The following is a 15,583-nucleotide window of genomic DNA, read 5'->3' as shown; positions in this document are numbered from 1 at the left end:
CTTTTGCATCTCTCAAGACAGGGTTCATTTCTAGAAAAGAAAATAGATCACCCATTCACATGTGAAGTTATTTCCCCCCTGTCTAGTGTGAAGTGCTGGAGTTCCACAGGGAATAAAAATCAATCAAGAGCCATTTGCAAATGAAAAGGATTTGAGGTTTTGTCTTGTTTTGTTGTGTTTCTGTTTTGTTTTGGAGAGACCCGTAAGAAGCTGAGTTGATCCATTTAAAAATTTAAGAACAAGCCCCATAAATTTTTATTAAATAAAGAACTTTACATTTACATAGGATTTTATGGTTTCTAAAGAGCTTTCATAAACATTATCTCATTTAAGTAAATACAGCAAATTTAAAAACAGATGTAGTTCTGTATTATAGCCAGTTAATGTGGAGAAGGGACCCTGAGGCTGGGAGAGGGAGGGAGGGTAGCTGGAGGGAAGAACCAGGGCTAGAGGAGGTAACCAAGTCTCTGGCAGTGGCTCTTGGAGTTCAGGGAACCCCATCAAGTTTTAATTTTGGTGCCAAGAATTTTTATCATGGGCACAAATATAGTCTGTACTTCAAACATGTTTCCATACATTGTATGGAATTATTGATTACTTAAACTATATCATCTATATATCTATATACATCTGTATTATCCTTACAGATGTCTAAATTTTATTAATCTCATCTCCTAAAATTGCTAATCTGTATGACAGGTTTTTATTCCTTGGGTTTTATTCCTCTCAGAGAAACTGACAGATTCAGATTTACTGACCGGGTGCTAGGGATTGTGCTAGGGCACTTAACATTTATGAGTAACGACCCCATTTAGGGAGTAAGAATTCTTAACTTTATTGTACAGATGAGAAAACAGCCTTGGCGAGGTTGGTGAAGGTCACAGGCTTATCAAGGAGAAAAAGGATTGTTGGCATTGAAATTCAGAGCAGGTTTCTTTGTACCACCTGTTCGGTTCGGATGTTGGTTTTTGTGATTACTGGGATGCTGTGGCCCCTCACTGAGCAAGATCTCCTATTATGTCAAAATTTTATTCTGAATTTTTAGGACACTGTACTAGAGGCTCCTCAAGCTGTATTGCAGTCTTGCAGTTGTAGGCACAAAATATAGACAAGTTCTAGCAGATGCAAGGGGAGATGGGGTTCCTCAGCCTGATAACATTTTACTGGTAGGACTATCTGCTCTATGTCCTAGGTGTTTCTTTAACTTGTAGTTATTCTATGAGTGTTAGTTTTGGTCATCATGTGAATTCTTTTTTTCTTTTTTTTTCTTTTTTTAAGATTTTGTTTATTTATTTGATAGAGGGAGAGCAGAGGAGAGGGAGAGGGAGAAGCAGACTCCCCACTGAGCAGGGAACCTGATGCAGGACTCGATCCTAGGACCCCAGGATCATGACCTGAGCTGAAGGCAGATGCTTAACTGACTGAGCCACCGGGCATCGCATCATGTGAAGTCTACTCAGCTCTGAGCTGAGACTGTCACTGAGATGTGCCTCTATGTTCAGAGTCACTGTTTTTGGAGGGATGAAAGATAACATACAGTGTACAGTGTCTTGGGCATTTCAGGCTGCTGTAACAGCAACCTAAACAACAAACATTTATTTCTCACTGTTCTGGAGGCTAGGAAGTCCAAGATCAAGGCCCTGACCTATTCAACGTCTGAAGAGGGCCCTTTTCTCTGTCCTCACGTGGTGGAGAGCAGAGAGAGGCAGGCTCTCTAGACTCCCAAGAGGGTACTAATCCCATTTATGAGGGCTCTGCCCCTGTGGCCTCATCTAATGCTAATCCCCACTGCCTGATACCAGGGAGTATGGTTTTAACTTAGGAATTTTGGGGTGACACGCACATTTAGTCTGTAACACACAGTACGTTGAATGTAGGTATACTGTATTGTGCCTGTAAGTTGCTTGTTTCTGTTTCTGAAGTAGGGAGCTGGCAAAATTGGTACTATTTAAAGATCACAAAACATTACAGATTTTTAAAACGTTTTTTATAAAAAAATATATAACATAAGATTTACAATTTTAACCATTTCAAAGTGTGCTGTACATACATTCACTAGTGTGCAGCCACCACCACCCATCCCTAGAACTTTATCATCATCCCAAACTGATACTCCGTCCTCATGAAACATGGTCCCCTCCACCAGCCCCAGGCCCTAGCAACTGCCATCCTGCTTTGTCTCAATGAGTTTGACTTCTTCAGAGACCTCATATAAGTGGAATTATGCAGTCTCTTTTTGTGACTGGCTTATTTCACTTAACCTGATGTCCTCAAGGCTCATCCATATTGTAGCATGTGTTAGAGTTTCCTCATTAAGACTTAATATTAAGACAATACTCCACGGGATTCATGTGTATACCACATTTTGTATATCCACTCATCCACAGATGGAAAACATTTTTTCCTAGGGCTAAGAATGTTATCACCACAGAGCGTGTGTGCTCTGTGAAGCATGATGGTGTCTCTGAAGCAGATTGGCAGTCAGCAAGCCTGCCCTTTACTCCTGCCTCAGGCTAATTTGCTGTGTGGGCTTAAATAAGCTGCTTGCTCTCTCTGAGCCATGGTGGCTTCATCTGTAAAAGAAAGAGATGAGGTTCAGGTGATAGATTTGCTCACAAGATCTTGTCCCCTCTGAAAGCTGCTGTCACATAATTGGAAGCTGCTGGCTTTATGTAGTTTACCTTTAATGCCCGCCATAGCTTAATTGTCCATTATTTTGAGAAAATGTTTTCCCTTGCTCTCTAACCTAGCTATTTAGGTCATTTACATTTTTTTTTTTCCATTTAGACTGTGGTGCCGCACAACTGCAGGCAGTTTTGTCTTTTCAGTTTTATATGTTGAAATGCCCCAGTTACTAGTAGAGATCTGTCTGCCCAAGTTCATTGTCCTCTAAATTGTTTAATGACCAATTATTTGATGTTCACTCAGAAATTGAGCAAAAATTCAGGAATAATTTAGGACTAGAAAGCTGCCCTCCTCCCATTTCATGGCTAAGTTCAGGAGCTATGGAAAAAAACAATTTTAAAATTGATGCATTAAAAAGACTCTCTTTGAAATAGGAAACTTTCTCAAATGGGAAGAGAGATTAGTAGGAATAATATGTTACACTGTCTGTAAATCTTGATCTTTCCACGGGTTGATTTTATCCCACCAGCATTTCTGGAAGAGTGCAGGAAGTGACCCCACCCCATTTAATTCTTGAATGAATTAAAATTCATTAGTGTAAGCTCTGTGTATTGAGTTGTGGGTTGTGAACATTTGGAAACTAGCATTTTTTCCCTTTCTGAATTGCCTTCTGTTTAGACAGGGTTTAGTAAAACCAGCAGCTAAACCAAGGAAAATACTACCATTTTTAGAGCAGAGGAGCCATACAACTTAATGGATCGTGTGGAACACAGGCCAAGTAATTCAGACCCGCCCACAGCAGAGAGAAAGGGCTTTGCTCCAACCTGTTTCTGCCTCTTCCAGGTGATTTCCAGGTCTCCTCGCTCAACCACATCTTTCTTCCAAGATTCGGTTCCTGTGGATTTAACAGTGTTAGGTTTGTTATGGAAGGACAATAGGCTGCTGTCATGACAACCCTGATCCCCCCTTTGCTGCTTCAAGGTGGATAAATGTTGTGTCCCACGCAGTGAGGGAGGGAACCAGCTTGTAGCTCTCCACCTGGCCACATCCTGGGGGCAGCTGGACAATGCGTGGACGTGTCCAGGAGCTGCCCACGGCAGGGCCGCAGCCTGTGTGTGTGCGGGACAAGTTCTGGGAACCCCAGAGCTTGGGGGAAGTCCCACCCCATCCTTGCAGCCTGCACGGCCTGGACTTCTCAGTGGAGGAGGGATTGTGACCTGGGGGGTTCCTTGAGGACCCCGGATGGGGCAGCTTCTTATCTCCATACCTACCTCCCCTTTCAAAGCTCTATGGTATAGAGGGTTTCCTGCCTTCTCAGGAACTGGATCTGCGTGTTCTGTCCTGTTCCTCCTGAGGCCCTAGGGGAGATGGGATTGCCCAAGGTAGAATCAGCCAACCTAAGTTTGGAAAGCCCAGAAACATCAATCCTGTGGGGCCCTGCCCTACTCCAATCGCAACTGCCACCATCCTTAGGCCTCTGGGGTTCATGATGGCTCTGGGTAGAGAACTCAGAATTCCTGGTACCCAGGACTCCCTTCCCAGCAAGGCTGGGGGTGAAGGTAAGGGAGCCTGACTGATCGGAAGACAGAAGGTAGGGCAAGCAGAGCACAGGGCGCAATGGTCCAAGGGAAGGGAAGTTGGAGAACCCGGGTGCTTAGTGGCCGGAGGAATGTACCCAATCTTCTTACATTGCCGCCCAGGCCTTGGGTCTATGCACAGAGCCACATGTGTGCACACCCTCCCTTACCGCTCCAGCACCAGCACATCCCAGTCACTGACACGAGGCTGGTGTTGGGGACAATGAAATAAATGATTCATCTTGCTGTTGAATAAACCGTGAGGGACAAACACTTTTTGTGACGGGGAGAGGGTATCATTTACATTTACCTGCAAGGTCACTCAGACAGAGAAGCTGAAGAGGACTTCTGGAAGGCTGTGAATGGCTCAGATAGGAAAGGGTCTAACCCAGTCACACCAGTTGAGCCTTCCCAGACTAGAGTTGCTACTACTGCCTCCCCTCACCGCAAAGCATGTGTAGTGGGATGGAGTGGGGTTGGAAGTATTAGGACTGGAGCCTGTTCCAAGTTGAAGTGGTTAATCAAGAGTTACAGAAGTTTCTGGGAGGTCAGAGTTACGGGTACTAGTCTGGAGCCCCACGTGGTTGGATTTGATTCTTCGTCTAGAGCACTCTGAGAAGGTGGGTATAGGCCCTAGAATCTCAGAAAGTCAAAGCCAGTGGGACGATGCCTTTGTTCTGTGTCCCTGGCCCTCGGACCTCTGATGAGGTGGTCCCAGCTCAGGGACACTGGGGCTGGCTTCTAACGGTACCTTGATGCTGGCTAAGGGCAGGGGTGCTGGTGGTAGGGCTTTACCTTGCAGGACTTTCTCACGGGGCCAGGAGTGGGGTACTCCTAGATTCCAATATGGCTGTGCCCCCCTTAGAAGTCCTGGCTCCTGCTTCTGGCGTAGAGCTGGCCAGCACAGTCCAGGGATGGGGTAGAGAAAGACAAGTTTTATATCTACTATTTTTGGAGTCCCCATGACAAAGGAGACCTTGAGACTGTTTCCTTTAAAACATGAGAGATTCCTACAGAATTCTTATTCATGTCATAAATTTATGAGGCCTACACTGGTGTGTCCTGCACTGTAGCTTCCTTCAGCTGGTGGGGTCTGAATTTTCTGTTTCATTTGCTTGAGAGTTACAGTTGAGTATTTAACCTCTCAAGTCAGTGGGGGTGGATATGCTTTTTTGCCAGACCTTCCAAATTTAATATAACTGTTTGTTCAGTTTGGGACATTTTGATCCTTCTTGCCATTATGCTATTTGATGTAGGTTTATTATTAATTTTTATTATTTCTTGCTATCAGACAGTTTGATGCACGATCTCTTTATGACTTTGCACAAGCCCCACTCCCAGCCCGGGTGCAAGATTTTGCAGAGAACAGGCGAGTTCCATCGTCCCTAGGTTGCTTTCTGGCAAGGCCTGAGTTCTTGTAATAACAGGACAAGGCGGGAGGAACTGATTTAGCCCTTGCAGGGAAGAGGAGTAACTCAATTGACATTCCGTTGTAATTTAGCAGTTGGTTAATGGCCACTTACTGGAAAATGTTACCAGGCTTTGTGGTGAGTGTTGTTAGAAACTGAATTACTCTGTATATTTCCCTAGGGCCCTCTAGAGAAGCTCGGGGCTGCAGGAAGTGGCATTGTGTTGCAATCACAGCTTCATTGTTCCTTCATATTATTTATTTTGTTTCAAAATTAAGTATATTGCCTTTAATGGTACCAGACACTTGCCAAGAGCCCAGAGGTGACATGGGGGGATCACTGGGTTATTTTGTTGGGTCGCCCGGGGCCTGCAGGTGCTGAGGGACAGCCACGAGCCCGTGTCTGGCAATGCAATTAATTTGAGTCATCTGACTGCACGTCCCTCGGTCTCTATGTCTTTACCCATGTAATTGTTTCAGCTGGCCGGTCACGTCCTTGGTTTTGTGTGATCACTCTCTCCGTAGATCCTTTGATAGGCCGTAGGGGTGAACTAAGGTGAATGTAGGCTTTGCCATTTACTAGCTGTGTGACGTTGGGTGATTGACCTAACCTCTCTGAGCCTCACGGTTTTACCTATTAACGGATAGCAGTATGGGTTCCCAGGGAAAAGGGATTGATGACATGGCATGCGTGGATGTAGCTAATCATTCTTCCTTCCAACTTAGAAATAAAACAGTGACACCGAATGCTCCTTCGTCGGGTCAGAGTGTTGGGAACTGTGAGGACATGAACGTAACCATTTGTGTCTATCTTGACCAGGAGAGATTGCCCCGTTTACGGAAGGTGGAGGCGTTAGCATGTTGCGTGCACCGTGGGGATAGTGTAACCCAGTCCAGGAGCAGGAGCGGTGGGGGCCCATCTCCCCGTGGCCCCCGGCTCCTCTGGCTGCTTTCTGGTCCGATGGCAGAAACCCTCTTGCCTCCAGCCCTGTGCAGTGTGGTGTTGGGAGGCGTGGTTATCTCCCAGGACGCTGCACACAGGGGTGGCCACACCAAGCCCTTTCTGGGTCATGGTTTCGGCTCCTTTTCCTACTGGGGCTCTCCATCGTTTCTGAAGTAAATGAAATAATCGTCACCAGCCTCCCACTTAATGACTTAATGACCACGGCTGCCGCTCCCCTTTCGCCACGTGTGTGGAGGAAGTCGGCCGGGGCCCTTGGCAGCCTCACGGCCCGGTGGCACCGGAGCCTGGATTTTTGAGGTCCGGTGGGTTCCCGAGACTCGCCTTCCGCGCCCCGGCCTGGAAGGTGTCCCTGGGCCCAGCCCCGGCCCCGGCCCCCCGCGCTCGCGGCTGCCGCCCACGCCGGCCCACACTGACGAGGCTGTGGTTTGCTTCTCCCCTTCCCTGCCCTCCAGAGTATAAGAAGAAGTACGGCGAGGAACACGGCTCCTGCCAGGCCGGGATAGCGGGCTTCTTCACGGAGGTGGGTGTCGGCCCTCGGGCCTTTGCTCCCTTGCTGCCTTTCGTTGCCTGGCGGTGGTCTCGGTAGCCTCTTGAGCTGGGCCTGCTGATGCCCCCGCATACTTGAGCTGTGGGGGGGGGGGGTTCTGATCCCCGGATGTGATATCCAGGGAAGGTTTTTTTTTTAATGATAAATTTATTTTTTATTGGTGTTCAATTTGCCAACATACAGAATGAGGATGAGCCCAGTGCTCATCCCGTCAAGTGCCCCCCTCAGTGCCCGTCACCCACTCACCCCCACCCCCCGCCCTCCTCCCCTTCCACCACCCCTAGTTCGTCTCCCAGAGTTAGGAGTCTTCATGTTCTGTCTCTCCAGGGAAGGTTATTGACATTGGTGGGCACCTGCTGGCCAGAGGCCCCATTGGTGGGCTCATTTGGAGGATGCACCTCTTTGGACAGTTTCTCTAAAGAGTCTTCTTGACCCTGAGACCCATGGAAGGAACTGATTCAAGAGGGTGCAGGCGAGAGGGTGCTCAGTCACCTTTGTGTCTCATTGCTGGCAGTGAGGAGGATATGTTAAGCATCACCTCCTACCATCCTTCCTTCCTAGGTGGAGAAATGTTATGGTTTTATACATAACTCAGCCAGCCCCTTCCCCACATTCCAAAGGACTGTGGACTTGAATACTTCTGTACCTGTGCAGTCATACCACGATCTTTGGTTGGTGGTACAACGTTAGGGACTGTTCTTAAGTGATGCTTACCTACTGTGAGTTCACTCTTCACATCAACCCCTGATTTCTCAAGTTGCCTTCTGTGTACAAAGCTCCATGTCAGGTCCCATAAGTGGCTTTGGCATCCATGTAGTTGCTCAGGCCCTTCAAAAAAGTACTTTTTATTTCTGATTCACCTGCAATCCTATTATTTTAACCTCCTAAGCATATCCCAAATGTGACAGCTTTAATTCCCCACCACCATCATCCTTCTGGAAAAGCCATTGTCATCGCCTGGAGATATATATTCTGGTCTCGAACTGATCTCCCTGCATTTGTTTCGTTTTGTTTCATTTTGTGTGTGTGTGTGTGTGTGTGTGTGTGTGTGTGTGTGTGTGTGTTTGCTTTTGTAATAAAATACACATAACATGAAATTGACCATTTTGACCATTTGGAAGCAAACAATCCAGTGATATTTAGTACATTCACAGTGTTGTGCAACCACAGCCTCTCTAGCTTGAGAACATTCCTGTCACCTCCATGTGCATCTGTTCTCCACCCCCACCCTGTGTTTTCTGCACACCAGCCTGAGGAATCTTTCAAAATCAAACCCTATCATTCTGACTCTGTGGCTTCCCATCACATGGTAGATTAAAATCCAAACTCTGTGTCTTGGCTCATGGGCCTGGCTTTCTGACATTCTCTCTCTTCCTCTTGCTCCAGGATAGCAGAGAGCTGCGGGAGGGGACACCCACCAGTGTCCAGAGCTTTCTGATCTGAAGCAAAGCTGCCCACCTTGACTTCTGTTACCGCTATTTAAATTCAGAAAATAGCAATGCAGCATTGAATTCACAAAGCAACATGGAAAGGGTAGAAAAGTCAGAAATGCTGTCTTTCACTCTCAGACCAATAAATACGAGATGCTTCTTCCTGTTCCTGCAGTCTGCACCCTCTAATTCTTACTATATCCATTCGATGTCACTTTTGTAAGATCCTTATGACCATCTACACAGAATTCCATGGGAGGCCTGGTGGATGGTGCCACCCATCGTCCTCACTGCTCAGGCCCAAAAGAACAAGATTCCTCTCTTATTTCCTCTCCTGCATCCAAACCATCAGGGAATCCCACTTCCTGTGCTCCCCAATCCTATCCCAGAGGCCTCCATTTCTCTCTACCTCTGCTGCCACCTGCAAACCTAGGGCACCACTGCAGGACCCTCCTAATTTCCTGCTCCCACCCTGCCTTGAGGCAGCCTCTTCCCATGCAACTGCCACAACTACCTCCTAGAAATGAGAAAAATATTGTGGTGCTCCTTTGCCCAGAACCTTTTGTATCCCCCTCATACTTACAATAAGATCCAGACTCCTCTACATGGTTGCCCAGGTCTTCCTACCTTTCCTGCCTTACCTGTTATCTGGCCTCCTGGTCTCTTTGCCTCCAGCCTCAGACAGTTGGGACTTATGCTGGAACATACCAGATTCACTGGCAGCATTGGGCTGGAGGTCCCCCCACATGGTATTTTTGTGCACAAGTTCACACTTCTGCAGAAGAGAAATGTGGTAGAGGACTCCAAAGCTATTCAAACTTTGAATTTGGGTACATTCTGAAAAATTGTACTCCAGAAGTGTTTGCCAGCTAACAGCCACCCCCCCCACATTGTTGTGTCATTGATCCTACAGTCTCTCACCAGTATCTGTTTTTGTCATAATGAAAAGGTACCTCATTTTGCTTTAATCTCCCTTTATCTGAGTATTAATGTAGTTTAGTATTCTTCAAATGTTAGCCATTTGTATTTTTCTAGAAATTGGCTGTTTTTGTTCTTGGTTCATTGTTCTGTTCTTTTTTTCTTTTTCTTTTTTTTAAAGATATTTATTTATTTATTTATTTGATAGACAGAGGTAGCAAGAGAGGGCATGAGCAGGGAGGAGAGGTAGAAGCAGGTTCCCTGCTGAGCTCCAAGCCCAACATGGGGCCCAATCCCAGGACCCCAGGATCATGACCTGAGCTGAAGACAGATACTTAACCAACTGAGCCACCCAGGCACCCCATTTTTTTTCTTTTTTTTTTTGATTAACTGATTTTTAGAAACTTGTAAGATAGTTTCAACACTAATCTCTCATCTCTTATATGTATTGTAATTTTTTTTTTACCAGTCCAAGTTTGCTTATGGTGTCTTTATAGTACTGCCATCACACATTCATGTTTGTCAAATGTATCAATCATTTTCTCTCTGGATTCTAGACTTCTCAGAAAGGTCATCCCTCTCCTAAGAATACGAAATATCCACCTATATTTTCTTATAGTTTTGTAGGTTTTCTTATAGTTTTATAGTATAGGTATACTTTTATAAGTTTTTAAAGAAAGATTTATCTCTTTAGTACATCTTGGGTTTCTTTTCGCAAACATTATATGGTAGAAACAAACTCCATTATTTTCCTAAATGTGTAGGTGATTATTTTCTCCTCCCCATTGATTTGAAATACCATCCTGCCATATGCCAGGCTCACACTCTTCTTCCATCTGTATGCACATTTAGGTTTTTTAACTTCTGTGGCTGTCACTTCTCTGGTAGGGTCTAGCAAAGTCTGACTCAGCCCAGGAGGCAAGAGGGTACCACTGTAAGTCCACAAGCAGGTGATGGACACCATGGATGGCAGTGCTGAGAGGGAGAGGTTGTATGGGCTGCTGTGCCCAGGACTTTAAAAGTGGGAGGGCCTGGGGGAGGCTGTGATGTGGTCTAGCTACAAAACAACAGGGCAGGAAGAAAAAATGCTCAGGGGAATTGGAGACTATTAAGACAGTATCAGTGGGCTGGGTTACTAGAGGCCTATGGGTTGGAGGAAGTAGGTTGTGAGCCAGGGTTCTAGAGAACAGGGGGTCCCCAGTGGCAAAAGGCTGTCTAGAGAAGAATCACTGGGGGAGGTAAACGAATGGGTCTGCTTTCAACACGTGCAGTGTGAGGTGATAGATGGGACACTCATAGGTGTTTTAATTTTTTTTATTATTATTTTTAAAATATTTTATTTAGAGAAGCCCGGGTGGCTCAGAGGTTTAGCACTGCCTTCAGCCCAGGGCGTGATCTTGGAGACCCGAGACCGAGTCCCACATCGGGTCCCTGCATGGAGCCTGCTTCTCCCTCTGCCTGTGTCTCTGCCTCTCTCTCTCTCTCTGTCTCTGTCTCTCTCTCTGTCTCTCATGAATAAATAAATAAAATCTTTAAAAATATATTTTTTATTTAAATTCAATTTGTCAACATATAGTATAACACCCAGTGCTCATCTCATCATGTGTCATAGGTGTTTTTAGAAGATGTTTGGATACAGGGACCAGAACCCCACCTGAGTTGGAAACTCTGATTTGGTCATTGCTAGTACCTCTTTGAGGGGACTGGGTGTGCTCAGCATGGAGTTGGGGGTGGGGTGGGGAGAGGGCTCCTCCTTTCGACAGTGGGAGGAGAAAAAGTAAACTGCAGAAATGAGAACTCATCAGAGATGTTGTTGAAGAGCTAAAAGAGAGAAGGAGCTCCCAGGGAGGAGGTGTCATTGGGGCTGGGTGGAAGGGGTGTTGGTGGGAGGAGCAGAAGGGGCAGGGGTGAAGGAGAATCCAGGTGGCTGTGCAAGCTCCAGGTGACCAGAGGAACAAGAGGACCTATTAGAACTCCAGGCTCTGGGAGCCATGGAACCTCAGCATGTGCTGGCTGAACAAAGAGCAGTGGGACAGTCGTGGTACACAGATGGGGGTTTGTGAGGCCAGCAAGTGGGAGGCTCAGTCCTTTGACCCAGCCACTGCCTCCTGGCTGCCCTGGGCTTTGGCCTTCTGAAACAAGAGGTCTTTGAACTCGCGGTCTCTCCTTTCTGAAACTTCAGCTACTGGAGACTGAACAGGAAATGTGTTTGCAGGGGTCAGGCAACACTTCTCCCCTCCCATGCCCTCCTGCTGACCTCATTACTTGGGCTTGCTTTGGCTGTGGGCTGGCGGTCCCTGCACAGGGCAGGCAGCTACCTTTCCAGCTGGATGTGACTCTGTGGCCTTTTGGACATGGCCATGTGGCCCTGAGTACTCTGGCCCCAGGTGCCTGCCTGCCCTGAAGGTCGTGACGTAGGGGTTACCAAAGCTGTTTGAGCTACAGATGCCATGTAAGCTTTAGTCTGTCACTGAGGGTAAAGGAGAGCTTCCTGGGAACTTTATTTTTGTAGCCTAGGAGGATAGAGACAGTTGTGCGTAGCAAGAGAAGACAGAGCACCCTGCCAGCATTGGAGCACTACCGTGGGAGCCCGGAGCGCAGACTTCTGCTGTAGATGCCAAGTGCCCCTCTGCCCCCCTGCTATGCTGCCTTGCAGGGGCGTACAGAGAGAAGTCCAAGGCTCACCAGACACACCCACACACCTCCATAGTTATGGAGATTCTGCTAGTAAATGCACCTTGGGAAAAGGCCTGTACTGTTCAGGGAAGGGGTTCCACACGTGAGTTAGGCGGTGTGGCCTTTGGCTTGCAGAGAAGGTTGTGTTCCTCTGCACCATCTGCATTGGGTGGTAGCTAATAAGTATTGGTGCCACTTCCTGACCCTTGTGAACAGCATCAAAAAGATGTAGGCATCATCCCTAGTGAATGAGAAAACCAACTACAGGGAGTTCCTGGAACTCCCCACCCCTCGGCCCCAGCCCTGCAGGTCTCAGGTCATCTAGTTTGAACCAAGGGAGGAGTCTGAGCACAAAGAGGAGAAGGAAGACAGACAAAAGCTTTGGTTGGAGGTTTTTGAGGAGATAGATTACCTTGTCTTGTTCTCTTTGCAATGTTTGAGAGACCGGGTGCGGGGATATGTTAGATGTACAGCTCTCAATTTTTATGCTGGATTGATTTAAGTCATCAGAAAACACTGTGTCTACTGCCTGGTATCCCTGAGAGCCTTTTGTGTCTCTGGCACTGCTCAGGATTTTGGCTTATGAAGAGCTGCGGATGGAAAAAGCTCTACATATGGTGTGTACCACTGGTATGGAGACTATTGATTATCATGTTCTTCCATGCCCTATGCTTTTAGACACCCCATTCCAAATGCCTTTCTGAGCTCAAGTCCAAGGAAAAAGTCCTTTGTCTAATATCCCTTCTTCTTTTTTTTTAAATTTTATTTATTCAAGAGACACACACATAGGCAGAGGCACAGGCAGAGGGAAAAAAGCAGGCTTCCTGCAGGGAGCCTGATGTGGCTCGATCCCAGGACCCTGGGATCTTGATTTGAGCCAAAGTCAGGTGCTCAACCACAGAGCCACCCAGGTGCCCTGGTCTAATGTCCCTAGAACTAGTATAGCCCCTTACACAGAGCAGATGAGTGTAGGGGACAGGAGTGAATGAATGCACTCCCCACCTGTGTTTTTTTAGTGATGAGCTATGAGTGCAGCAAGTGATATGTTTTTATAAAACAGCGAGATGCCTCAGTGTCTAGTTTCTCACCTGCTCCCTTGGAGGTGGATGGGACGTCAGAATCTGAATGCAGCATTCCTCCACAGCCATTCCTGGGCTCCACCTTCCTCGATCACCAGGAACATGCCATTCAGGCAGGATCTGGTGGCTTCTCTTCTGGCTGTGCTCACACCCTACTGTTTAAATTTCTTTCCAAATGGACCACGGCACACATGGCACTCAGAACATTGTCCCAGTGCCACCATGGTCATACGCTTGCTCTCCTGCCCAGGTGCTCTTTCTTCTTTCTTTTCTTTCTTTCTTTCTTTATTTTTTTTCTTTCTTTTCTTTAGATGGCTCTGGCTTTTTCAGACGTTTGCTCTGTGGGAATTCAGTGTGACTTTATGAATTGTCATTAGAAACTCAGAGTCCTTGTAGCAAGATGTAGCTTTCAGGGACTAGTCGGAAAGCAGCAGCTTCTGACAGTGAGGCCAGCTCTGCAGAGAGGGGTCAGCCTGAAAGGATGTTTCTGAAACAAAACGGTGTGGCTCAGCAGTTGAGCATCTACCTTCGGCTCAGGGCATGATCCCAGGATCCCGGATTGAGTCCCACATTGGGCTCCTTGCGGGAAGCCTGCTTCTCCCTCTGCCTGTGTCTCTGCCTCTCTCTGTGTGTCTCTCAGGAATGAATAAATAAAATCTTTTTAAAAAAATGTTAAAAACCATGGGGACTCTAAGGGCCAAGGGCGAGGTGGGTATCTTTTGTCACTGAGAGTCCTTGATGACATTGTGGTGTCTAGTGTCTACTCTCTGCCTGGCCTGCACCTTTGGGGTTTTTGTACAACTGAGAGGTTTCCCCTAAAATTGTCTTTATTTGGACCCTTTTGGATATAACTTTTTCTAAAATATTTTGTATGTTTCCGTGTTGCCTTACCCTGGGAATGTCATACAAAAGGACTTGATTGATCTGTCAGGTTTTCTACACAATTATAGGTGCTTAATACTATGGAATGCAAAATTAGTGATTTTGTTATGAAAATAATTTATATTGTTTCTTATTGCAACATAGGTACTTTGGGAAATATAGATAATCAAAAGAAGGGATTCCCTGTTGGGGAAGGAAGGAATGAAAGCTTCAGCCAGGGTCACCCAGTGGGTTCAGGGAGGCAGTGGACACCTACCCTCAGTACAGCTTACACACAGCCTGTGCTCCATTTTTAACACATTGTGTGTTTTCTGAGGTGACTTCCTGTCAGCATTTAATCGTTGTTCTATAACTTTGTAAAACACAAATTTTGGGGATGAGAGACAGGGAGAGACACAGAGAAAGATACAGAGTGATAGAAGAAGGGAGGGCAGAGGAGGGATCTCTGTAATCCTGTTACACAGTGGGGAAAAAACCATAAACATTCAGGGCTAATCCTTCTGGTCTTTGTTTCATGTCTGTCTGTCTGTACATGCTTCCCCCCGCCCTTTTATAAAATGTGATCGTAGTATGCATATTGTTTGGCCTCTCCTCATTAACTCAGCACTTTGCTGCCCTGTCTCAGTGCTGTTAAGCAACAGCAGTTTTACTGCTGCAGATTCTGTTGAACGGGCGTACCATGATTTAGAATGCCAGCTGTTAGACGGTTAGATCACTTGTAGCTTCCTTTAGCACAGTGACAATGCCTCTCCTTGTGGGTGAATCCACATGGGGATCCACGCTGACTTCCTTAGGTAGATGCATCATTTGGAAGCACTTGGAATTCTCATCAGGATTGCTCATGGGATGGGTCTGTAGCACAGACCTGCTCTCGACCCCGTTGAGGGTACAGGGCCATTTACCCCTAACGCAAATGCTGGAGACTGCCATGTCTTGTATTTCTGAGTCTTTTTTTTTTTTTTAATTATTTATTTATTTTATTTATTCTTTTTAAATTTATTTTTAAAAATTCATTCATTTTAGAGAGAGCGCATGCGTGTGAGCATGGAAACGAATGAGGGGGGCAGAGGAAGGTAATTTCAATCAGACTCCCCACTGACACAGATTCCCAACACAGGGCTCAATGCAGGGCTTGATCCCACAACCCATGAGATCCTGATCTGAGCCAAAACCAAGAGTAGGACGCCTAAGTGACTGAGCCCCCTGGATGTCCCTCTGGGCCTGTTTTTTTTTTTTTTTTTTAATGAGAGACACACAGAGAGAGGCTGAGACATAGGCAGAGAGAGAAACAGGCTCCCTGTGGGGAGCCCAATTTGGCACTCAATCCCAGGATCCCGGGATCACGACTTGAGCCGAAGGCAAGATGATCAACTGCTGAGCCACCCAGATGCCTCTCTCTGGGCCTGTTTTTAAGAGCAGCGCTGTCTTTTGCTGCCAGGGGTCTCTGTCCTCTTCTTTAGTGCTCCTCTCTGCTCTC

At 46.6% G+C, this 15,583-nt stretch overlaps 1 protein-coding gene and 1 long non-coding RNA gene across 5 annotated transcripts in view; one reads left to right on the top strand and one right to left on the bottom strand.

Annotated features, from left to right (window-relative positions):
* The window catches only part of ITGA9 (integrin subunit alpha 9), a 353,990-nt gene that overhangs the window by 31,484 nt on the left and 306,923 nt on the right, over positions 1 to 15,583 (top strand). For all 4 annotated transcript variants that reach the window (XM_072793385.1, XM_072793383.1, XM_072793386.1 and 1 more), the window contains exon 5: positions 7,027 to 7,094. In XM_072793385.1, coding sequence (XP_072649486.1) covers positions 7,027 to 7,094 — 68 coding nt within the window. The remainder of the gene's footprint in view (positions 1 to 7,026; positions 7,095 to 15,583) is intronic.
* Positions 2,082 to 9,421, bottom strand: LOC140614268 (uncharacterized). The gene is made up of 5 exons (XR_012015165.1): positions 9,193 to 9,421; positions 7,836 to 7,949; positions 3,897 to 3,983; positions 3,450 to 3,520; positions 2,082 to 2,573 (listed from the first exon to the last, which is right to left on the bottom strand). It is a non-coding gene; the product is annotated as an uncharacterized lncRNA (long non-coding RNA).

This window comes from Canis lupus, chromosome 22, assembly GCF_048164855.1.
Source record: "Canis lupus baileyi chromosome 22, mCanLup2.hap1, whole genome shotgun sequence".
NCBI lineage: Eukaryota > Metazoa > Chordata > Mammalia > Carnivora > Canidae > Canis > Canis lupus.
This window is presented reverse-complemented; position numbering and strand designations above follow the sequence as displayed.